This window comes from Phoca vitulina, unplaced genomic scaffold, assembly GCF_004348235.1.
Source record: "Phoca vitulina isolate PV1807 unplaced genomic scaffold, GSC_HSeal_1.0 scaffold11, whole genome shotgun sequence".
Lineage (NCBI taxonomy): Eukaryota > Metazoa > Chordata > Mammalia > Carnivora > Phocidae > Phoca > Phoca vitulina.
Genome location: NW_022589714.1, coordinates 14,378,332 through 14,404,256, shown reverse-complemented (window position 1 = coordinate 14,404,256; position 25,925 = coordinate 14,378,332). Strand labels below are relative to the sequence as shown.

At 38.1% G+C, this 25,925-nt stretch overlaps 1 protein-coding gene across 7 annotated transcripts in view; it reads right to left on the bottom strand.

The window, feature by feature from the left end:
* Nucleotides 1-25,925, bottom strand: part of FILIP1 (filamin A interacting protein 1) — a 277,664-nt gene that overhangs the window by 62,415 nt on the left and 189,324 nt on the right. For all 7 annotated transcript variants that reach the window (XM_032409436.1, XM_032409437.1, XM_032409435.1 and 4 more), the window contains 2 exons: nucleotides 8,984-9,157; nucleotides 1,419-1,597 (listed from right to left, as the gene is read on the bottom strand). In XM_032409436.1, coding sequence (XP_032265327.1) covers nucleotides 1,419-1,597; nucleotides 8,984-9,157 — 353 coding nt within the window. The remainder of the gene's footprint in view (nucleotides 1-1,418; nucleotides 1,598-8,983; nucleotides 9,158-25,925) is intronic.

The window sequence follows — 25,925 nt, the reverse complement described above, 5'->3', positions numbered from 1 at the left end:
ATTTCAGATCTTTTAAGAAGTCACTATCAAACAAGCTCCTACTCTTTCACCTGACCACATTCCAACACAGAACCCCTACCCAGAGGGCTGTTGTAGACATGCATAATTTACACTGTCATTAAAACCTTGTTTGCAAGATCCATGCTTGAGGTTGGAAATTTCACAGAGACTGAGGGAGTGGAGTTTATTCTCAGAGCTTGGTTACCCCAAAAATGTCAAATTAGGCCATCTGTTTGTTCAAACACGAAGCTGATAAACCTTAGCTTACAGGAGCAGAAGACAGGCTTAAAGGAATGGAGAGTATCATACATTACGCTCCAGCAAAGAGAATTTTGTTCTCTTTTCCATTTCTCCTTCCCCAAGGGATGTGCCAAGTCCAACAATAAGTAAAAATTACCAATAATTTTTTAAACATTTAACAAAAACCTGTGCTGCTTCATGCGTTTATTTACTCTTACTGTGACAGCTTTTTCTTATAAGCAAACTCATCTGGGAAAACCATCTCTCTTTCTTGTAACTAAATATATGATAAAGCTGGGATTAGGAAAGCTGTCTCCAAGGGGCTCTTAATTTGCAAGTCCTAAACACAGAAGCAGACACGCTTGGTAACTCACAGCATCAGGATTGGATGTCACCGGTTTCAAAGATTGTGGAATTCACAGACGTAACCATTCAGCGGAGGAAAGAAAAGGGAGAGAATAAGCTAAAAAGAAGATGCTGAACAAAACTGGAGGGTATAGAAGAGTTCATTACAAAACTTTTCAAGTTGGAGTCTCGACTTCAAACGTGGTGATCCCGGGGTCTGAAAGAACTATCTGCCAGGACAGATATCAATGCTCAACATGCGGAGGTTTTATTTGGGGTTGTTTTTGTTATTGTTTGTTTACACTGAGTTTTAAGAGTTATGCAACCTTTAGAAAGCAGGTAGTTCTAGTCAGTAAGTAATTTATACACAACCAAATATTAAGATTTTCTGTTGTGGTATTAAGGACGAACAGGATTCATTTTAAATGGTTAAGCTTACAAATTTTTCAACCACTTATTCAGGAAGTAAAAGTAGATTATTTTCCATAGAAGGAAACTAGTAGAGAGGCTTTTCGAATGTAGGTGCTTCATTGACCATATATTAGCTCCCCAGGTTTGTTTCCACCTATATGGCTTTATGGCTCTCAACGTCCTAGAGGGAATCAGGTGTCCCACCCCATGCACCCCCAAACCTATTCACATGGATGATTGCAGGTAAAAGTCCGTCTCACTTTCTACAAGACATTCAGGTCACAAACCACTTGGAACTCGAAGTCAGAACCTGGGCACCCGTCTGTGGTGTCACCGGGCTGAAGTCAGCTCCCGGACCAGAGGGACAGAGACTAAAGGACGGCAGGGATCTCCCTGCAACTGGGGGCACACGTGCACATTACCTCTCCCGTTCCTGCTCCAGCAGGTTGGTGAAGTCGTCGCTCTTGTTCATGTAGTCAGTGTGTTTGTGCTTCTCGCTCTCTAACTCGTACACTGTGCGCCGGTGACACTTCTCTGCCAGCAGCAACTGCTCTAGCATGCGCCGGTACGTCTCCTTCTGTTTTTCCTCAAGTCTGTCCAGCTGCGAAAACCAACATGGGAAAGAGCTTACTATTTCATTTGATTTGCATAGGACTCAAAATACTGTATTGGTCTACCGATTTATTATCTGAAGGAGAGAACACTGAGTCTGGTGTCCTCTGCCATTTTCCCTATTCCATCATTTTGTCTAGGCCAACTGGCTCTCCAAACTAGCCGTAAAAGGCTGCAGTAACTTCTGGCCTCCTGGACCTTTTGCTGCGAGCAGATGTATGGTTCCTCAACTTTTGAGAGAACAAACTCTTTGGCTATTTCCGTGAGATGGCACAAAACCTTATACTTAGCAAGAAAGAGGGTAACGGTTCTCCCAGTCTCAGAAAAATTAAGAGCTCAGCATGGTACCTGTACCAAACTTCTCCCCTGGGAAGTCATTATCATCATCACAATCTTTTTTAAGACTTGCCATTACATGCACTTCTAGGAAAAGTATGGGAAGGATCCACAGTCCTCTCTCTTCAAAATATGCTAAATACAGGGAGGATTTCAGGACTTATAGAGAGCACATGTCTCAGACTAAAAGAGATGCTGTCAAATATTATTACAGGACTTTTTCAAAAAAGAATTTATTTATTTATTTGAGAGAGGGGGAGCGAGAGAAAGCGTGCGCGTGGGCGGGGGGAGGGGCAGAGGGAGAAGGAGAGAATCTCATGCAGACTCGCTGTTGAGTGTGAAGACTGTCGCAGGGCTGGATCCCACGACCCTGAGAGCATGACCTGAGCCAAAATCAAGAATAGGATGCTTAACAGACTGAGCCACCCAGGTGCCCCAATTACACGGCTTTTTGTGCCTATTTCTCTGCCAGGCTAGAAGATCTTTAAAGGGAGCCTTGATGAAGTTTTTAGTTCCTACTACCTAACACAGTGCCTGGGACAAAGTAAGTGTTCAGTAAATGTTTGTTCAATTGGACCAAATCTTGCAATATTAATAGTTCCCTATCCTAGTCTCCTCTTCAAACTCTAGTACAGGGTTTCTCAACTTCAGTACTACTGACATTTTTGGCCAAATCATCCTTTATTTTGGGCAGCTGTTTTGTGCACTGGAGGATGTGTGGCAGCATCCTGGACGTGCACTGGGTGTGTGGCAGCATCCTGGACGTGCGCTGGGTGTGTGGCAGCATCCTGGACGTGCGCTGGGTGTGTGGCAGCATCCTGGACGTGCGCTGGGTGTGTGGCAGCATGTGCAAAGGATATGTGGCAGCATCCTTGGTCTCTGCCCCCTAGGTGCCAGTACTTCTGACTGTGACAAACCTATCCTCAGAAGTTGCCAAATGTCCCTCGGAGGGCAAAACACTTCCACCACCACCCACCCCAAACTGAGAACCACGGCTTTAGTTGAAACATATTTAAAATCCATTCTCAATCTACAACCTACCCCCTAAAACTTAATGGGGGTAATTCCATGCAGTATCAGCATCAGAGTTCTTCCACTGGGTTCTCCATGTTTGTCCCTCAGTCATATGGAGGATCTGAGGTTACCTCTACAGTTGGGTGAGATCTTCATTGTGGGGATCATTTCTGGGCCCCCAAATAAAAGAGATACTGCCTGCATAATCCTTAGTGTTTCTGACCAGATCTCCATCCCTCTGTGTAAGAGCCTGTGACTAGACAGACTGGTAGAGAAGCCCAGGTTAACTGGTGGCAAATAATATTTGATACCATTAGGGATTGGCAAATTGTACTTTTACGTCTCCTGGTAAATTTCTGTAGTCTTAAAAGGACAGCTTCTACAAGACATTTCCTTCATTGGAATATCCCTATTACAAACTATTCTCCCCAGGAACTCTTCCATCTTTTTACTATGTGATTTTCATTATATATTATAGAATTTGTCAAGCATTTTTAAAGTATCATCATCACCATCATCAATGTAGAAAGAGCAACTCTTTCCCTCTTTTGATCCTTTCTACTTTATCATGAAGTAGGACCCACATTTCTTTTGAAAGTACTTGGAAAGCAGCTTCTGCCTATTTCTTCATACCCTCCCTTAGGGAAGGAGGGGTGACTTATTTGAAAGTTGTAACCCAGCAATTGCACTGCTAGGTATTTACCCAAAGGACACAAAAAATACTGATTCAAAGGGGCACGTGCACCCCTATGGTTTATAGCAGCATTATCAACAATAGCCAAACTATGGAAAGAGCCCAAGTGTCCATTGACTAATGAATGGATAAAGAAGATGTGATATATATATATAAATATATATATAATGGAATATTACTCAGACATCAAAAAGAATGAAATCTTGCCATTTGCAACAACATGGATGGAACTAGAGAGTATACTGTTAAGCGAAATAAGTCAGAGAAAGACAAATACCATATGATTTCACTCATATGTGGAATTTAAGAAGCAAAACAGATGAACATAAGGGAAAGGAAAAAGAAACAAATAATACATTATATGTTAAAAAAAAAAAAGAAGAAGATAGCAGGAGGGGAAGAATGAAGGTGGGGAAATCGGAGGGGGAGACGAACCATGAGAGAATATGGACTCTGAAAAACAAACTGAAGGTTCTAGAGGGGAGGGGGGTGGGGGGATAGGTTGGCCTGGTGGTGGGTATTAAGGAGGGCACATTCTGCATGGAGCACTGGGTGTTATGTGCAAACAATGAATCATGGAACACTACATCAAAAACTAATGATATAATGTATGGTGATTAACATAACAATAAAAAATTGAAAAAAGAAAGAAGAAAGTTATATTTGGGTTAGGGAACTAGGCATAAGCAGCTCAGCCTTTTCATTTCTTATTTTTTGACTCTGCCCGCCATAAAATGGTACACTGTGCTCTGAAGGCCCAAACTCTCCTTCAAGTGGTTTCTCCAAAGTCTAGGAGGGAAAGCAATAGAAAGTCTGGTGGTATTCATTTGTCTATTCAGACCAATAATAAAACTAAATGCTTTAACTCATCTATCCAACTCCTGCAGTTACTCTCAATCCCTTCAAGGAACTCTGGAGGGGAAGATGGGGGCATTATTAACTGAATAGCTAAGATATTCAGAAAAATAGACATTGTGAGGGCATGTGGAGAAAAACAGCTTATGTTGATATGAAGTGTTCTGAGTCAGCCTAGGTAGAAGGTAGACATTAGCTTTAGTATGTCCTGTCCACATGGGTCTTTGAGATTGATTGTTCTCAGCAGCTACAGTCCTGGGGCTAGCCCACTGGAGCAGTTGCTGGGGTCTCAGTGGGCTGTGTTCCCCTCACCTACACTAGCATAGCTTGACCCCAACACTGATTACGTAATCAGGAAGACATCTTTTTGTCTTGTAATGCACTGAAAGGGTGCCAAGACGCTGGTGTGCACACTGTTTTTCACACAGAATTGCAGGCCCAGCCTTTAAACTGCAGAGGTAGCAAATTCCTTTTTAGCAATAAAGCATTCATGTGTGAGGATCTAGCTTTCAATTTTAAATTCTAGATGTAAGAACCAACCTACATAGCAAGAGATCAGCTGTACGAGACCCTGTTTCTTATTATTTTGTTTGGAACTACATAGAGCTCCCAGGAGAGAACTTAGGTGGGCTAAGCTCTCTCTTGGATCTATGTGGCTTGTCTAGAGGCTCTGAAGACCACCTCCCATAACTATGGGCTCTGTTGATTCATTAATCATGTACACTGTGTCCATGACTTTTGATTTTCAGGATCCAAACTGTGGCTCAACCATAGAGGAATAGTTGCTTTTATTAATGAATAGTGAAAGTGAAATGGGAACCTGTTACTTTAGAAATACAGCTCCCACTTGGACAGAGATGGAAGGAAAATGAAATGAAATCATCATAACACTGAAGGCCAAAAGGAGAGTATACCTGGAAGTCTTATCCTACTAAATCAAGTTGATGGAGGAGAGGTTTAAGGACTTGAGATGGAGAGAAATTTCAGCATGTTTTAGACAAAAGAATCATGGTTGAGGAAGTGCTTTTAGCTGTTATCAGCAGAAGGCTAACTGGAGAAGTATTAAGGGATTTGGGAAGAGACAGATCTACTGAATCTAAATCTAAATCTAAGTCTACTAAAGAGGAAAAAAAAGTCTTAAAGACCAAACTGGAATACACAAGAGAGAAATGGATCTAAGTGCTATAAAAGATAGGGCTATAAAGAAGGGAGATATTTTAGTCATTATTTGAATCAAAATGAGTGACCAGAGGAGGTAGAGATAGGTGAGCACAGAGAACAGAGCAATGTGAGTATCCCCACAAAAAGTGTTGGAATCCAGAAAATGTCTGAGGAATGTGCTGTAAAACTGCTGATAGTTCTCCATGAGATCAGTTGGGAGCCATTCTCCTGAAGACTGCAACAGCTATTCGAAGTGAATACATAAAATATAGACAGATTTAAGAATTAAATTCTGAGAAGATTAAGGTAGAACATTTGAAGCATTATTTGGTGAGTTTCAGGGTGTCAGCTAAAATAGATGGGCCCTGAGTGAACACGCTTGAGAATCTTGGAGATGTAGAGTTTGAAGGAAAGATGAGTCAAACATCAGGGGATTCAGGCAGGACAGTAACATAAACAGTTCAAACATGGATATAGTGAGATGAGAAAAGACTCATCTGTCAGTGAGGATTATCCAACCCAAGGACATAAACGTAGATAAGATTTGTCTTAAACAAAGGATCCTCTTGGCAGGCTCATAACTCCTTGATTTTACTTCTATCACTGAGGGAGACCATATAATACAGAACACAGAAGGTAACTGCCCCAGACTGACTGGAATCCTGTTGTAGTTAAAGGATTTTCTCTACCTGCCTTCCTTCCCTTAGACATCGCCTAAGTCTCTACTTTGGTCTTGCTAAGAGTAACATGGGCCTGCATTATGCTGAGTCATTTTCCTTGAGATAAACTGACTATGGAACTGAGGATTTTCTTGTATTTTTAATACTTATGCATGTAAGGTTGGTATTATGATACTTTCATGTGTTCTAATAATTCTTTAGACTCTTCAATAAAAGGGGAATAGGGGGACTTTAGGATATATTAGTTAAACTTTGAAAATGCTTAAGATTAAGATCCTTCTGGCTAAGGCTAAGCAGAATAAGAATTTGGGAAGGAAAGACACTGAAACCTTGATTTCTTTGGAATTTTACTTAAGAATTATGAACTTTCATATCCTGGATTTTAATTCACAAAGAAGCTCAGGGGGATTTAAAATTTGCTGCTTAATTTCTCCCCAGATATTTGGCAAGGCAGAGGGGGTCCACCACATGGGGTTCATTGCTTAACCTCTGGTGAGTTCTATTGGATAACCTAGCTGGGCCTAATTTGGTACGGAAATTAAAATGAGCAGTGATTTTGGGGCTTGAGATGCAGCATGGCTTCTAAGAATAAGAGCTAGACTATCCGCTCATGGTCCCAGGAGGCTAATGGAACAGTGATTGTATTGGGATCGTCCCTCATGAAGTTGGAAGAAGGACTCCTGCTCCTGGGTAACAACAACTTGATTGTTAAATCCGAAAGGTTAGGAGACCCCAAATTTGTAGATGGTAGAAGATAAATCTTTTCTCCTTCTAGCATTCTATTTTTCCCACAAAGTGGGACCTTACCATTTTGTCAGAATTGGGAAAAGTAGCCTCTGTCTTTCTCTCTACCTCCTCACTCACTCCTCCCCAAGTGAGGAATAACTCTTCAGATTGTGAGTTGAGGGGAGAAAGAAACCAAAAAGCTTGTCCAGCTAAGCCAGTTCTAAAAGGACCACCCACAGGGTGGGTGTTTTCTGCTCTGCTCTGCTCCTCTGCCCACAAGATAGGAACCCTTGGGTTAGGCCTACTTTCTGAAGGTAGGTCAGAAACTCCTTCTTTGTGTACTTTCCATAGAACTCACTGGGTTAGAGGCAGTGCTTTTGGGTAAGTGTGGGTGCTTTCAGACCTACCTCTCCTTTGAGGTGTTATCCCAAGCTCTAACTTGGGAGAAAAGAATTAGGAAACTTAAATGATATCCAAACTGAGTTCTCCAATCCAGGGGGTTATCATAAGAATATTTAATGAATATTTTGACCTCATTACGTCTTTCACGCCTCAAACCCCTCCAAGTTTGGAACTAATTATAGGTGTAAGCGAATATCACAATATCATGCTCAAATCCCAGCAAATGCTAATGGATAGTATTTGTTGAGTACTCAGTATGTACCAGACACTGTGTTAAGAGCTTTACAGACATTGCTTCATTTAATCTTTACAACAACTCTAGGAGATACACACTGTTGTTACTCCCACCTGACAGAGAAGGAAATAAGCTTAGAGAGCTGAAGTGACCTGCCCAAAGCCATATGCAGCTGGTAACCGTGGCTCTCAGACATGGAAGTGGATCCAGTCGTTTGACTGCATCCCATCATAAATCATTTCTTAACATTTTAGGCAAAGATTAAAACGAGCTCCAGCTTATCCTTGCTGCAGAAATTAGGGTAATTACGGGACCATCAGTCTGCTGTGAATAATGTCTCAAGCGGATCTTATCTGAGATCTGTCAAACTGAGCTTCTACAAAGGCTTGACATAAGATATTATCTTTTATATTATATTATTATCTTTTATATTATAATAAATTGCTTCACTTTTAATTTCTGTGTTCTTTTTCTTCATTTATAATGCTAATTTCATATCTCTGCATTTTTTTTACATGAATTCTGAAGTCAGTATGGCTAGATCTAGCAACTATTTCCCTAATTTAGCCTCAAACTTCTACTACAACATGAGAATACTTTTAACATGTAGTATCATGGGAAATTAATAACAATAGTAAATAGTTCCTAACACAATCTTATATAAAAATGATTAAATATAGCCCTATTAGATTTCACCTTAAAGAATTGTCCTAAGCATTTCATTGGGATTTTGCCTCAACCATTGCATTTTAGCTACTCACGTGAGACCATTTTAACTATGACAGAGTCTGTGAGATACTAAAATACAGTCCCTTTTTAAATATCAATAATAAAATAAATGTCCATCAATACAATATCAATAATCAATTTAATTTTAGGTTACCAATTTAATAATGATCCTGACAACTCAATGCCAAAACTGATGAGCACTTCAAATTTTTTCACACATCATCTCCTAGAGAAATAGAAGAATAACAGACTGCAAGAGCATGTAATTAGCGTAATCACATGAGAAATATGTTTCAGGCTTTAAGTATATTTAAGGAAATGCTTCTAAAATTCTTATCATTGCAATGCATCCACTATAATTCATGTAATTCATATGACATTGTAAATTCATATAATTTATTTAATTACACTTTAATTCTATACTAGTGTATCATAAAAATTTTGCCTTTGAAAGAAAATGTTAAAGCATGTAAAGTGGAAAACGTGAAGCCATCACTCTGAGGTACCCTTATATACGGGAACTTGTTGATGTCATATTTTTACCTCTGAAATCGGTTTCTCATAGACATCTTCTCCTATAGACTTCTCCTGGGCTAGGATGGCGTCTCGGTGCAGGACTCGCAGCACTTTTTCTGGCTCTGCAGACCCATAATGAGCCTCCAGAACCTCAGGCTTGGTTTTCTCTGTCTTCAGCATGTGGATCACATCCTCCCTGGCCTGTGGTAGAGTGCGGCAAGGTCAGACGGTTGACAACATAAATCACATGCCAGACTCACAAAATCAACACAAAGCTTATTGAACACATCCCCATCTCTTCGGGACTATTGGCAAATTCACTGGGTATTTTGTTCTTATTTTTTATCAGAAGCAGATTGGCAAGCAGATACTCTGCTTCAGGTTGCTAGGAAGCAGGCAAGCAGAAAACAGATTTGTGCTAATATTAACTACATAAAAATTGCTTTATCTAAGTAGAAAAGATTCTGAGTGCTTTTGAATCAGGAGGACCTGGGATACTTCCCCATTTCACTGTAAATGAGGTCAAGGACAATTTAAAGTTTTCTAGTTTTCTATTTATGCTCTCAAAGAAGTATTCAAATCTGGTTTCCCCATTCTAGTTATAACTCTATGTGTAATTAACAAAAGCAGCCTTTATTAGTGAGTTCCTGTTTCCCATCAAGCGATTCATTTTATACAGAAACACATGGTTGGGAACTCACATGGTGCTGGACTGGGCTTTTTGATCTAAGACATTCACAGCAAAGGTGAAATTTAACTCCTGTAACATCCAGACTACCAATCACATGAGCCAAATTGGTGGGGTCAGTGTTGTTCTTTTGGTTTCTCAGCAAAACTTCAGGACTTTGTTGAGTTCTTGAGAAAACCACATGATTATAGGTTTTATATCATATTGACTATGGATCTCATCACATAATGCAAATACATCCGGATGTATTTTCTACTGGTTAGTAGTGATGAATTTTCTAGTTATGATGGAGCTGACATTTGGTAAATGTACCCCCATCTGGTCATATACTTGTTTTTTCCAGTAATGGTGATGGGTATGAAGTATCCGGACCTCATGCCAACTTATACCAAAGAACAAACTGGTGGGCAAGAGTTGCAGTCTATGGCAATAGAATAGAGTTTTCCCCTGTGTTACGCTAACTATGGGTTTGAAATTATAAACCTGGCTCATTGTCATGGTATTCTAAACAAAGGAGCTAACTAGTTAGTCTCAAGACAGGAGCATTATAAAGTTTCTCTTTCTTGAGGTTTCTCACTTCTATTGCTTTTTCATAGTCTCAAAATTAATCTAATTCCAGATGGCTAAAGACTATTATGGAAACGTCAATAGACTGGAATTTGCAGATTTTCCCCATGTTGTCTCTGCCACATTTATATGTGCTCATTTCAAGACAAAAATTGGAAAATATTAATTTTGAAGTAACTAGTAGTTTGGAATTAGCAAGAAAGTTAAAGTCAGAAAATAATTTAATGGAAAAGCAATGTGTTTCCACATAGAATGAAAGAACTTAAGCATAGATACAGTACCAGGCTATCCTGTACAGTATCTTTGTGCAGTTTAGAAAAAGGTGTCTACTTCCTCTGGGAGATACAGCCTGAGTCAGAGTGCAGCTTACCTAGCAAGAAAAGAAAGGGCTATATTTCAACCCCTATCTATCCCCTCTCCCAGGCACCCTTGTGCAAGGTATAACTCCATTCTCTAAATGGTGGCCCTGTACTGAAGGAACCTAAGGTCTGTCATTGGTTATTGGTTTTCAGGCAAATAATATAAATAAGGAGCTTTTAGAAATGTAAATAGGTAGCTATTTCAGTTCAAAAGTTTAAGCTATGTGGTTTTAAAACATGTAAATACTGTTGCTATCTATCTTCTTGACCAAATCTTCTTAATCCTCTTAGAAGATAATAGTTTCTTTTGTTCCAACTGATATGAAACACTTTTTTCTTCTCTCCCTAAAAATGTGCTTATGCTTGAGTTGTATTAACTGTGATATGCTACATATACCACACATTTCATTCTTAGTTTAATTACTCTAGACACTAATTATCAAAGAAAAAGAGGCTATGGTGGTATAACACTGGGCATTATATATTTAGAATCACACTATTCATCATGAGCTTACTAAAAGCTTTTTAATTGCGGGGCGCCTGGGTGGCTCAGTTGGTTAAGCGACTGCCTTCGGCTCAGGTCGTGATCTCAGGGTCCTGGGATCGAGCCCCGCATCGGGTTCCCTGCTCGGCGGGAAGCCTGCTTCTCTCTTTCCCACTCCCCCTGCTTGTGTTCCCTCTCTCACCGTCTCTCTCTGTCAAATAAATAAATAAAATCTTTTTAAAAAAAAAAAAAAGCTTTTTAATTGCTATAATAATAATCCTGAAGGAATACAAGTGTTGCCTATAAATCACTACTATTTAAAGTAGTTTAATATAGTAAATCAATCATTATTATTATGGTGTCTGTTTAATCCATGGGTTAATGAAATGACCGTAATCACAATAAATTTTTTAACTATTTTATATGATTTAATGTATGTAAATAAGGTCCTACATTTTGGGGATAAAACCGCTTTACATTCCCATTTTAAGAAACTTCTTAATTTTTTTAAAAGATTTATTTATTTATTGAAGAGAGAGAGTGTATGTGCAGGGGGAGGGGCAGAGGGAGAAGGAGGGAGAAACTTGAGCAGACTCCATGCTGAACACAGAGCCCGCCGTGGGTTGAATCTCAGGACTCTGAGATCACGACCTGAGCCAAAACCAAGCATCTTAACCACTGTGGCACCCAGGCGCCCCGAACTTCTTAATTTTTATATAAAAGAATGAAATACAAGATGTAAGAAGGTTCCTGTCCTTAAACATTACTGTTTTCACACAGAAATTTCATCAGAAGCAAGTAGTTAAATTCTTAGGGTGCTGCAGCGGTGCTAAATAGACCAATGTATTTATATATATGTAAAAGGACCTAGAGGGAAGAGTACTTTGAAGAGGACTCTAGAAAAAAGAGAGAAAGGGGTCAGAGGAGAAAGGGACTAAATAAAGTTGTTCAATTTATTTAGTCCTGATGATGACGGAGAATAAATATGAGATTAGGGTATAAAAACAGACACAGAGGGGGTCACATTCTTCTCTTCCATCCTACAAGTTCCTCTTTGTGCCAAGGGAGACATATGGAAGCCAAGAACAAAGATGTCCCTGCAGAACTGTAACTGCACCAGATGGAGCAAGGGGTTGTCTCAACTGGCTACATAAGGAACTGATTAAAAACATATGGGGGCAGCAAAGAGCTACTCTGCAAAGCCCAGGGCCAACAGGTGAGTGTGTGATTAATCTTAAAAAGTCAACAGAGGGTTTCTGGGCTTTGCTGGGAGAGCAGGGAACTGGCGGGGGCGGAGGGGAGCGGGCTGGGGGGCAGAATAAGACGCAGAACAGGTAGAGCCACAAACAGGTGGCATAGTTCAAAAAATAAGAGTTAAATCCAATCATTCATCCAATAAATATTTGTGCACATTCACTTTGGGCAATGCATTGTGTTCAGTATTGGAGATATAACTGCATCATCAGAGATTAAATCTGGAAGGATATGAACAAATAATTGAAAGGCATTGACATGATAAGTCTTAGGATGGAGGAGATACAGGGGGCTAAGAACTCCATCTAAAAATATACTTGACTTGAATATAAGCTAAGGAAAAGGCTTCACAGAGGAAGTGACCCAAAAATCTCACAATGAGTACCTGAGCCAGAGAAAGAGGGGAAAGGGTAAGAGTGTTCTTGGCCAAGGAAAAACTGTAGGCAAAAGCCAAACAGATGTAGATGCATGGGCTGGAAAACATGAGGCTGGAGTGATAAATAATGGGCAACTCATGAAAAGCCTTGTAAGCCAGGTAGTGAGTTTGCATTTTCTCATGGAACAGCAAGAAGCCTTGGAATTTTTAAGCAGCAGGACAGTGACATGGTCAGGTTTGTGTGGTAGAAAGATCATTTACCCTGTTAAAAACGTACAAATTCTGAATCAACAAGTGTGTTGGTGCAGTCCAGGACATGTGATTTAAAGTCTCTGCAAAACCCACAGCTAAAATCATACTCAATGGGGAAAAATTGAGAGCTTTCCCCCTAAGATCAGAAGAAGAGAAGGATGTACACTCTCACTACTTTTATTCAACGTAGTACTGGAAGTCCTAGCCACAGCAATCAGATAAGAAATTAAATAAAAGGCATTCAAACTGGTAAAGAAGTAAAACTTTCACTCTTTGCAGATGACATGATACTACAGATAGAAAACCCTAAAGACTCCATCAAAAAACTACCAGATAGAACAGTCACATTGAATTCAGGATACAAAATCAATATTCAGAAATTTGTTGCATTTCTATATAGTAATAATGAGGTAGCAGAAAGAGAAATCAAGAAAACAATCCCGTTTATAATTGCATCAAAAATAATACAAGACCTAGGAATAAACGTAACCAAGGAAATGAAAGACCTGTACTCTGAAAACTAAAACATTGATGGAGAAATTGAAGATGTTCCAAACAAATGGAAAGATATTCCATGCTCATGGACTGGTAAAATAAATGTTATTAAAATGTCCATACTACCCAAAGAAATTTACAGATTTAATTCAATCATTATCAAAATATCAACAGCATTTTTCACAAAACTAGAACAAAAAATTCTAAAATGTATATGGAACCACGAAAGACCCAGAATAGCCAAAGCAATCTTGAAAAAGAAGAGCAAAACTGGAGGTATCACAATCCCAGATTTCAAGATAGACTACAAAGCTGTAGTAATCAAAACAGTATAGTACTGGCACAAAAATGGACACATAGATCAATGGAACAGAGTTGAGAACCCAGAAATAAACCCCCACTTATATGGTCAATTAATCTACAATAAAGAAGGCAAGAATATGCAATGGGAAAAAGCCAGTCTTTTCAACAAATGATGTTGGGAGAACTGGACAAGTATATGCAAAAAAATGAGATTGGACTACTTTCTTACACCATACACAAAAATAAACTCAAAATGGATTAAAGACATAAACATGAGACCTGAGACCATAAAAATCCTAGAAGAGAGCACAGGCAATCATTTCTCTGACATTGGCCATAATAACGTCTTTCTAGATATGTCTCCTGGGGCAAGGAAAACAAGAGCAAAAATAAACTAGTAGGACTACATCATAATGAAAACTTCTGCACAGTGAAGGAAACAATCAACAAAACTAAAAGGCAACCTACTGAATGGGAGAAGATATTTGCAAATGATAAATCCAATAAAGGGTTAGTATCCAAGATATACAAAGAACTGATACATCTCAACACCCAAAACACAAATAATCCAATTAAAAAATTGGCAGGAGACATGAACAGACATTTCTCTGAAGAAGAAATCTGGATAGCCAGTAGGCATACAAAAAGATTCAACATCACTCATCATCAGGGAAATGTAAATCAAAATTACAGTCAGATATCACCTCATACATGTCAGAATGGCTAAAATCAACAACACAAGAAACAACAAGTGTTGGCAAGGATGTGGAGAAAAACGAACCCTCATGAACTATTGGTAGGAATGCAAACTGTGCAGCCACTGTGGAAAACAGTATGGAATTTCCTCAAAGAGTTAAAAACAGAGCTACCCTATGATCTATTAATCACACTCCTGGGTGTTTACCCCCCAAATATAAAAACATTAATTCAAAAGGATATATGCACCCCTATGTTTATTACAGCATTATTTGCAATAGCCAAACTATGGAAGCAGCCTAAGTGTCCATCAATAGAAGAATGGATAAAGAAGTATGGTATATAGGGGCACCTGGCTGGCTCAGTTGGTAGAGCACCCAATTCTTGATCTCAGGGTCTGAGTTCAAGCCCCATATTGGGCATGGAGTCTACTTTAAAAAAAAAAAAAGGCATGCTACACACATACACACACACACACAATGGAATATTATTCAGCCATAAAAAGAATGAAATCTTGCCGTTTGCAACAATATGAATGGATCTAGAGAGTCTAATGCTAAGCGAAATAAGTCAGTCAGAGAAAGACAAATACCATATGATTTCACTCATGTGTGGAATTTAAGAAACAAAACAAATGAACAAGGGAAAAAAGAGACAAACGAAAAACAGACTCTTAACTATAGAGAAAAAACTGATGATAGTCACCAGGGGGGAGGGGAGTGGGGGAGTGGGTAAAATAGGTCAAGGGGATTAAGAGTATACTTATCTTGATAAGCACTGAATAATGTATAGAATGGTTGAATCATTATATTGTACACCTGAAATTAATATAACACTGTACATCAATTATAGTGGAATAAAATAAAATACCTCTGGAGGTGATTTTAAAGCACAGCTGCACTTAGAAACCACTGCTTTAGGACAGATAGGCCAATTCAACACTAAAACCACTTAAAACATCTGCTATGTTAGCTCAAGCTTCCAGGCAGGGTGGTCTAATTCTTAGGTACTTACTTGACCCAGTGGTTTCTCATGTTTTCGCTATGTTATCAGTTGCAATGATCCTTCTTCACCAAGGAATCATGATCACTTCACACCAGCAACCTAAACCAGGGGAGTCCCTGGAAACCATTGGAAGTGTTTGCCAGTTCTGGGAAATGAGGGTAACTAATTATCCCAGTTTGCCTAGGATTAAGAGGAGATGGGCCCCACAAAGCTAGACTTTTGAAAATCAGAACAGTCCCAGGCACATTGGGATGAGTTGGTCATCCTATGACAAAGTGGTGGACAGGAGTGGACAGGAGACTAGATATCCCAAAATGTCCCTGTATCTAGCTATTGGCAGCCATAGGAGGCTTACTATACTCAAGTACTGAATTTCAGTGACAGTGTTTCTAAAACTTAGCTTTCTTTAAAGGCAAAATGCCATTATTGATTATTATGCCTGGTGACAATTTCAACTATATTTTAAACTGTGGGATTTTTCAATCTTTGGGAAAACCCATAATGAGTCGGAAATAATGCTTAGTTCTTACGCACATGTGACATAGATTTTTCCACACTTCTAAAATGGGTATGTATATGATTCTGGGAGGACAGGGTAAAATCGAGCTAAAGAAATTATAGCTTCCTAAAGCACTACAATTAGTTGAAGACTTGGGGTGAGTGGGAAGTAATTTAAAAATTTTTCAAAAATTAATACAATTTTAATATTCATTTTAATATTTAGGATTTAAAAGTTCCTAAACACTCTTGCTTCTTTGTATTATTTCATTAACTACCTAAGTATGGTCCTGTTGCTGCAGTGAGCCAAGGAACCCTAGAAAAGATGGTCCTGGATGACCAACGCATGCCCATTCTGTTAATGCTTTCCTATTTTGGCAACTCCATTCAATGTTCTGTTTCTATTTAAATAAGGTAATTTATTGGTTTACTTGTCTTTCTTTCTTAGGCTGTGAGCTGCTTTGAGGACAAAGATGTATCTACAGTACCTACTAAAAGAATGCTTGCTCATGTGATAGGAACTCAGTAAATATTTTTCAAATAAAAAAGTAAAATTAAATGATGTGAAGTCAGAAAGGCATAAACTGGCACTGAAAATCTCAGAACAACCTTTACTTAGCCTTGTTTAAAAGAGTTAAACAATTAATTACATTTTGTGAACTTCTACTCTTTCATCTGACATTTTTGTCTATAATTTAGGAGTCACTTTGTTCTTCTTAAGTTTATTGCAAAAAGAAAATATGTAAACGGAATAAGGGAAAACAGTACTTTTTACCAGAATGTTGCAACAGGAAATGGACTATCTTTAAATCTCATACAAGTTGAATTATACTATTTACTCTTGTTAGGTAAATACAAATACTATAAATATATTGAAAGAAAAAAGCTATGTAATTATGATGATATTAGCTATTACTACAGAAATTAAATCCATTTTTTCTCCTGAATTTTAGGACACAAAGTTAACATGATTAGTAACACAACAACATACAAGGAGAGGATTCAAACATGGTTAGTTTAAAGGGCCGTTGGGGCTAAAAATGTGTCTTTTGGTTTCTCTGGAGAAATTTCTTTCCATAAATATATGGTCAATAGTGCCTAAAAGTCTCTATACCCATGTTTATTAAAGATCACTCCTTTCTAGCATTTCAGACAGAAAATCATCCAAAAGAAATATTTCATTAAAATGTTAAAAGCAGATGCTATTTTCATGTTAAAACTTGATGTTATTATCAACATAATAGCTTGAATTTTTAAAAAATAAAATCCCAATGATGTTTTTTGCAGAAATAGAAAAATCCATCCTAAAATGCAGAGGGACCAAAGAGTCAAAATAATATTGAAAAAGAACAAAATGGAGGTTCCAGACTTTCTGACTTCAAAACTTACTAGAAAGCTACAGTAATCAAAACACTGTGGTCCTGGCATAAATACAGACACGTAGACCAGTAGAATAGAATTGAGAGCACACAAATAAATCCTCACAAATGGTCACATGATCTTCAATAAGAATGCCAATACCACTCAATGGAGGAAGGACAGTTTTTTCAACAAATGATGTTGGAAAAACTGAATATTTGTATGCAAAAGAATGAAGTTGGACCATTATCTTACACCATATATAAAAATCAATTCAAAATGATCAGAGACCTAAATGGAAGAGCTCAAACTTTTAGAAGAAAATATAAGGGGAAAACTTCATGATATTGGATTTGACAATGATTTCTTACATGTGACACACCAAAAGCATGAAAACAGCAAAAAAAATAGCTCAGTGAAATGCATCAAAATTTAAAACTTCAGTATCAAAGAACACAATCAACAGAGTGAAAAGCAACTCACAGAATGGGAGAAAGTATTTGCAAATAATATATCTGATTATCTATTAAGAGATTAATATCCAGAATATACAAAGAATGCCTACAACTCAACAACAAAAAAACAAAATTTAAAAATTGGACAAAGAACTTAAATAGACATCTCTCTAAAGAAGATATACAAATGCCCACCAAGCACTTGAAAATATGCTCAGTGTTACTAGTCATTAGGGAAATGTAAATCAAAACTACAGTCAGACACGACTTCATACCCACTGGGATGGCTATCATCTAAAACACAGGAAATAACAAATATTGGCAAGGATGTGGAAAAATTTAAAACATTGTGCCCTGCTGATGAAAATGTAAAATATTTTAGCCACTATAGAAAACAGTATGGTGGTTCCTCAAAAAATTAAAAGTAGATTACCATATGACCCAGCAATTCCATTTCTGGGTACCTACCCAAAAGAATTGAAAACAGGGACACTCATGTTCATAGCAACATTACTGGCAATAGCCAAAAGGTAGATACAACCCAAGTATCCATTGACAGATGAATGGGTAAACAAAATGTGGTACATGCACACAATGCAAGAGTATTCAACCTTTAAAAGGAAGGAAATTCTGACACATGCTACAACATGGATGAACCTTGAGGACATTATGCAAAGTGAAATAAGCCAGTCACACAAGGACAAATATATGATTCCACTGAAACGAGGTATTTAGAATAGTCACATTCATAGAGACAGAAAGTCGAATGGTGCTTATCAGGGTCGGAGGGGGAAGGGAAGACAGAGTTGTTGTTTAATGGGGACAGAGTTTCAGGTTTGGAAGATGAAAAAAGTTCGGAGAATGGATGGTGATGGTGTATAACAAGGTGTATACATTTAATGCCAATGAACTGTGTACTTAAAAATGGTTAAAATGGTCAATTTTACCTTGTGTATATTTTACCAGTTTTAAAAAAATTAAAAGTACCTTGTTTGCCCCCAAAATAATTGGAACAAGAAAAGAAAAACCATTCCCAATTCTTTATTTAGAAATTGCCACTTTAGAGAAAAAAGTAAAATTCCACGTAATAAATTATAAAAGTTCAGTCATATTTTCCTTATGATTAGTTAGCTGTATGTCAGAGTCATCCACGGATTTAAGCACATTTTCACTACTTATGTGGTTTTCTTCTTTTTTCTTTTTACACACTTCGGGATATTAATAGTACAACAGCTGCTGTGTCCCGGATTAGAAATTAGATAAGGTCACAGGTTCCCCCATGCAGTGCTGTGATGCTACAGTGTATAATTTCTTAAATTCCAAAAGACTACAAGCTTTTTGTTCTGTGCTAATAAAGACCTTGGGCAGAGTCTTTAAACTCCTCACCCCTATATATGAGCAGGTCCAGCAGATAGGGTCCAGCTTTCTGTGAACAAGTTGAGAAGCTGAATTCCCTTAAAGATGGGAGAAGCCTTTGCTAAGGCACAACTAGATGATTACTTTCTCACTGTGGTTGTTTATCTAGCTCCATAAATTTAATCCCTTCAGCAAAAACCAGCTAGATGAGACCTAGGACAGAGAAAGCATCTCTACTAGATGTGGTACCAGACATCTCTGTACAGACATCTCTGGTACAATTCTGCTTATTAGGTGAAATTTTGTTCACCTCCTTACTTTTTTCTATGAGTGTCTCCTTATTAGATTGTCTCTAGAAGTTATTTTTCAAACTTGAGCAAAATCTTGTGATGTAATCCTGTCTGGAGGGTTGACTGGCAGGGTGGCCTTGCCATAGGGCTATTTGCATGAGGAACTAAGGCTCTTCCTGGGAAAGAATTCATCCCAAGGGAGGAAGGGCACCATGTTGGTTGAAGGACAATAGAGCAGGGTCAGAGGGGAAGGGTGAGTCTGAGTGCAGCACAGTGTCTGTCACTCAGGCTCCCCTCCAGCCCATCCCCCTCAATCCATGCCTGAGTCTCAGGGTGAGGGATGGCCATAAAAGACCTAAATAAAACTGAGAGGAATTGGTAAATTAGAATTCAAGATGCTATGCTTCAGTAGTAAGGGGGTGGGGGAAGTAGGAAGGAGCAGTCCTCTCTATATCTTGCATCATGCTCTCAGTGTAGACATCAGTCTGAGTAGTCTCCAAGTAGATATCAGCTGATGTAAACAGAAGAGGAAGCCTTTGGGGCACACACAGCGGTGTTGGCTGGCTTTCAGCAGGCACTTACAGGGGTAGCCATCATTACGAAAGTGGGTTGGAGTAAGAACAAGGGCAAAATGGCAAATGCCAAATGCCAAATGGTAGCCCAGAGGAGTATGCAGAACATGTGTGGGTCATCGTCTGAGGACTTCTAGCATATTATGGGAGGAACCTCAGGGAACCTGGCATTCCCACAGAGCAGAGAGGGCCAAAGGCAGGAGAGGGAGAAGATAGCTTAGTTTCTTTGATCTTATTTTTATCCTGTGTCTGGTGAGGGCTGGGAAATATAAGTAAGACTTTTTTCAAAAGAGAAAATATTTCAACCAAACAAGGTAAGACTACATCATCTAGACAGAATTTATACATGAGGTTTATTTGAATCACCCAAAATAGAGTTCCTTCAGATTTGGCTTTTGGGCTTTTTTTTTCCTTTTTAGGGCTTGGGAATAGGAGCAACCTCAAATGAATTATAAAGCCCCCTCCTCTTAAAAAGAATATAATGCACATAAGTTACTGTCTTTTCACAAACTCAGGTTGTCATTCTAAGTATCAGTTGTTCTGGTGTACTGAAGATGTATTTTGCTGTGTGGTTCTTTCAGCCGCTGGTTTTTCATCTTTCTCTTTAAACAAGTTCTTGATGTAAACTTAGAGCTCGTGAAATGCTTATTTTTACTAGAACTCAAGAGAAGCAATGTGGTAGAAAGAACATGCACTTGGGAATCTTGAGTTAGAAATATGAATGATCACTACTGCTAGTGGGACTTGAAACAAGGGAGTTAGCTTCTCTGAACTCAGTTTCCTCTCCTGTAAAATGGGCATAGCAGCAGCTACGTCACAGCTCCTACAGGAGCTAATGTATAAAGTGCTTGGCAAATGTTAATTACCCCGCCCTTTGGGAGCCAAATAGACAAACTGTGGCTCTGCAGTTTACTCTCACCATGTAACCTTTGGCCAGTTAGCCCTGAACTTCCGTTCCCCCATCTGTATGAGAATGAAATATATATGAAGTGCCTAATGTCATGCCTGGAATGCTGTAGGTGCCCAACAAAAGGCAATTTCCTCTTTTCTTTTCTCATAAATGTAAATTGGCTGATGGGGAACAGCTGCCATCGACTGAGTAGCATAACCAAAAGCCTTTCCACAAACTGAGTCAGTAAGTCAAAGACTAAGGCAGTTTCCCTCATCCCCATTCCTCTCAATATCCTTTGACTACAAAAACCACTTCTAACAATATCTGTGATTCCTAAGCCACAAACCTAACAGGCAACTGGCAATCCCATATTGGCTTGTCCTGCGCTTGTGAGCTTCCTGCTCTATTTGTTGATGTAATTTGAAGGAGCAGCTTTCTCTCTAATTCAAGAATTTGGACTGCACTGTTTAGAGTCTGCAGTTCCTTCATCACCATGTCAAAAGATCAAATTGCAGCAGAAATGACTTACCATTTTTTTAGACTTTTCTGAGTATTCTATTTAAAACCTGGCATCAGTAAGAATGTTAAATAACACATCTTGTACTAGCACTCATGTGAAAAGTAGGCATTGCCTATAAATGAAGGTGCAACCAAAGTCAAGCCCTCTGATTTAGGAAAATAAAACAAAAATAAGTACCCCCAAAATAGAAATGTTAATTTTAAAAAGGTGCATCTTTGACGTTTAACAAAATTCCTATAAGAGTTCCTACTTGGTATGTCCTTTTTTTAAAGAAAGGAGATCCTGAGAAAGCTACAAAACTTCTACGATACTTCTGATTTGTCAAAATGCTTTTTATGGGCAATATTTGGCCTTCTTGTGCCATGTCTCAGTTTGAAATGCCAAATCTACTTGTTCAAAGAAAAATTGTAGCCCATTGTATCTGCTCATACAATTACTTTGCTTTTTCACTATATTGGATCAGAGATGGGGCATATTCAGAAATTTTTTAAACAAGAATATCTCAAGTGAGGGGCACCTTGGTGGCTCAGTTGGTTAAGTGTCTGCCTTTGGCTCAGGTCAGGGTCCTGGGATCGAGCCCTATGTCGGGCTCCCTGCTTCTCCCTATCTCTCTGCCCCTCCCATCCCCCCTCCCCCCCCATGCTCTCTTTCCGAAATAAATAAAATCTTAAAAAAAAGAGAAGAATCTCATGTATATTATTACCTACGTGCTAGCGTTTAGGAATTATGTGATATTCTGAAATTTGAGAAGGGGCATAAAATTTGTAGAACTGCCATTTCCGATGCCTGATACTTCCCTAATTACTAAGTGGTGACACTTAGTACAATGGCTCATTTTCTCCCTCCCCACAACACTGAGAATTCAGTGAGGGCAGAGGTCTCTTGGTTTCTTTTGTGTCCTTAGTCCCTAGCACAGTGACTGACACAAGTGGTTGTTCAATAAACATTTGCTAAATGTATGACTAAAGTGTGTGTGCATGTGTGTGTGCATGCACATGTGTGTGTGTATTGTATGTATATGTACTCTACTTGTCCAACAGCAGTTTCCTGTGTTTCCCCTTTTCTAAGCATGTGCATTTTCTCCTTTGAGAACAGAACAGCTTTTTTAAAATTGACCTTTTCTCTTTCACTAGAGAAAGTTTAGATTCCAAAAGATACTGGCTTATTACTCTCATTATGTTCATGAAATCCCTATAAAATCTCTCCCTGATTCAGGTTCCTTCTTGTATACAAGGAAAAAGAGAAATGAACTATAGGGGATGCTCATTACCAACAGTAGTTATTTTCTGGAAGTTACACTGAATCATTGCTCCTAGGGGAAATACAGTTAGGCTCCTACAAGCCCCTCATCACGGGGTTTTCAACAATCAATTAATATATGACCTTGTTTCATGTGTTTTTCTGTTCAAAGACGAATGAATGAATGAATGAATATACATAGGTAGTTATCTGCTTCTGTACAAAGTGAAGACTTTCTCTGAAATGACAAGGAAAAGGATAGGAGATTCTACGTGTGAAAAAAAAATCATAGCCAATTAAATGGCAAAAAAAGGAAATATATGTAATAACTACAACAAATACAGGGTAACTATCCTCAGTTATAAAGCATTCAAATATGTCAGTGAGAAAAACCCTAACTAAGGCTTTTTGTTAGGACAAAGATTGTGCATAAATATGTTCATTACAATGTTTTTTATAACTGTAAAAATATTGGAAACAGCCTAAATGTGCAATACAGAAATATTAGAGTAGTATTATATTCTACTATCTATATTCATACAATAAAACATTTTACAGACTTTAAAAAGTATATTTCAAGGGATGTTGAATGATGTGAGAAATGCTTATAACAAATATGATTTCAAATTTGCATATACACTGTGCTTGCAATTATGTAAAAAATACATGTGAACAAAATTACCCAAATATTCACAATTATTCTTTTAAGCTGGTAGAATTATGGGTGATTGATATTTTTCTTTGTAACTTTTCATAATTCTAAATAAGTGTTTCTCAAAATTATTTCACTTGTTCTCCTAATGAGATTTTTTAGATTATTTTTTGTAATTACCACGCTTATAAAATTTCAATACCACAGATAGATTGTAAATCTGTTATGTACGTACTGTGGTCTTTTTGAGGATCAGAAACCATTGTAGCATCTAAAATTTCTTTGCCACTCTAAGAATCAGTTTTCACCTTGTTGGGAATAATAGCACCCTTACTGAGAATGCATGTTCTAAATGATCTATATTGAACTGGTTTTACTTTGATATTAGATTTAAAAAAAATTAAAGAAAGTTCTGAAATAGGTCATTTCAACTCAGAGGAATAAATTTATAGTAGAATTTCTGGTCCTCTGGTTATTTGAAATTTTGAAACAATGATCTTTATATCATGCCTAATATTGTTTATGTAAGTAAACATCTATTCCAGCTAATACATTTGGCTCTATGTACATAATATGAAACTAACATATTTTTCAGGGAAGGACAGAGTTGAATTTAGTAACAACCAATACTTACATTGCACCCTGGTGTGGATAAAATTCTTTTCAGGGGTATTATTTCTCTTAATTCCATTCTCCAGGTGATTAAAATAAGGCTCAAAAAATTAAATGGTTTGCCCAAGGTCATAGGATTCATAAGAAACAGAGTTATCTGATTCCAAGATATTTATTCTCTCCATTACAAGTTGCATATGCAAATACAATATAAGCACAAAGCAAAGGAAGGCCCTGGAATTAAACTCTGTGGGTAATGTTTCCTGTCCTAACATTTATCCACAAACGGTGCCGCCACCATCTGGTCCAGTTTCCCCACACTACATAACTTGATTGCCTTGCCATGATCTTGCCAACATTTTTTGAGCACTATCATCTTTTGAGTAACTTCCCTAAAAATGCCACACTTCTTTCTTCAGGCCAGAGCACGTGAGGCAGTGAACCCAATCCTGTAAACGTACTTCTCTAACTCTCCAAGACCCCTTGCCAAGCCACTGCTGCTGGGAGACAGCTCTAGAGCACGACTTCTTGCAATGCACTTTGAAGTAGATAAAATATGCACTCATGGACATCTGTCTGTTATTTCCTGCACTCACAGCTTTGTTCTTCTTTATTGCCAGAGAATTCTAAGGATGATGTCACTTTTCTCTGAAGAGAGCAGGCCATCAGAGCTTTTCACTGACATAATTAATTATCTGTAGCTTGATTCTGGGCCAGAAAATTCTCAAGGCACAGCCCCCCACAGAATTAACTCTACTGTGCTTGCTATTCTTAAACTTTTAAAGAGACAGGGTACCATATCTTTTTTTCTTTTCTCAGACACTGATAATGGTATTTTTGTTCAGTGATATCAAGTAACAGAAAGTGAACTGGGGCACTATTCTATGATTTCACAAGGAAGACCTTCGGTTCAATGGGCAGCAAAATCTAAATGTCGCTACAGATCAAGTATACAAAGCAAAGCTTTTAGGGCTTAGTCTTAAATGCTACAGGAATGCATCACAATTACTGAATAGACTCTTTGCAGGATCTTGTGAATCTGCAGCCAGAAAAATGAGATCTCAACCAAAGCTAACCATGTTGAATTAGCCACAAGGTGAAAAGATTGTTTACCACCTGCAACAGCCTAAAACATCGATTTATGTAAACTTTACAAGATATAAGAAATTACCAGAATGGTGACCAAATATTTTGAGAGTTTTCATCCATATCTTTATATAGATCTAAAGCAAATTAGTAAGTTCATCAGAAAATATCACTCTCCACTCTGCTGGGTTTCAAGATTATGTAAATGAGCTATTACTTGTCTCTTAAAAACTGGGGCTTGGTGGGGAATGATCAACACTGTAGATGTCATAAAGTAGTGGAGGGGCTTTGATGGAATTGGCCCTGCTTTTCAGGTGAGTGATAAGGTAATATCCAAGAAATCTCTCAACTTTCTCAACTCTGGTGGAAATAGCAATATCCTAAGACCATAGATTTGAATGTGCATATTAATATTGCCCTCCACAAAGGAATTGTTATTTATGGTCTATTCTGCTGCTTTGATTCTGCAGAAACTAGTTTAAATTGTATTCTCTCTAGATTAATTTAGCTTGGCAAATTATTTCTTTGGATCCACTATTGAAATTGTTAAGGATTTAAAATTATAATGTAATAGTTGATCATAAAAAAGATCAACATTACAGAATCAACATTAAAGAAAAAGTGAAGGTATATGCCACATGCTCTCAAATTCCACTCCCCAGACCTAATTTTATTAATAATTTGAAGTGGATCTTTTTAGAACTGTCTTTATAAATACAGATGTCAACACACACACACATTGTCTCTACCTCTCTTCCCATCTCTTTTTCTCCCTAATATTACTGAGCATTTACTATATGCCAGGAAATGTGCAAAGTGCTTTCCAAATATTATCTCATTTTAACCTCACAATAACCTTATCAGATAGGTACTATTATTTTTTTAAGATTTATTGATTTATTTTAGAGAGAGAGAGAGAGATCACGCAAGTGGGAAAGGGATAGAGGGCAAGAATCTCA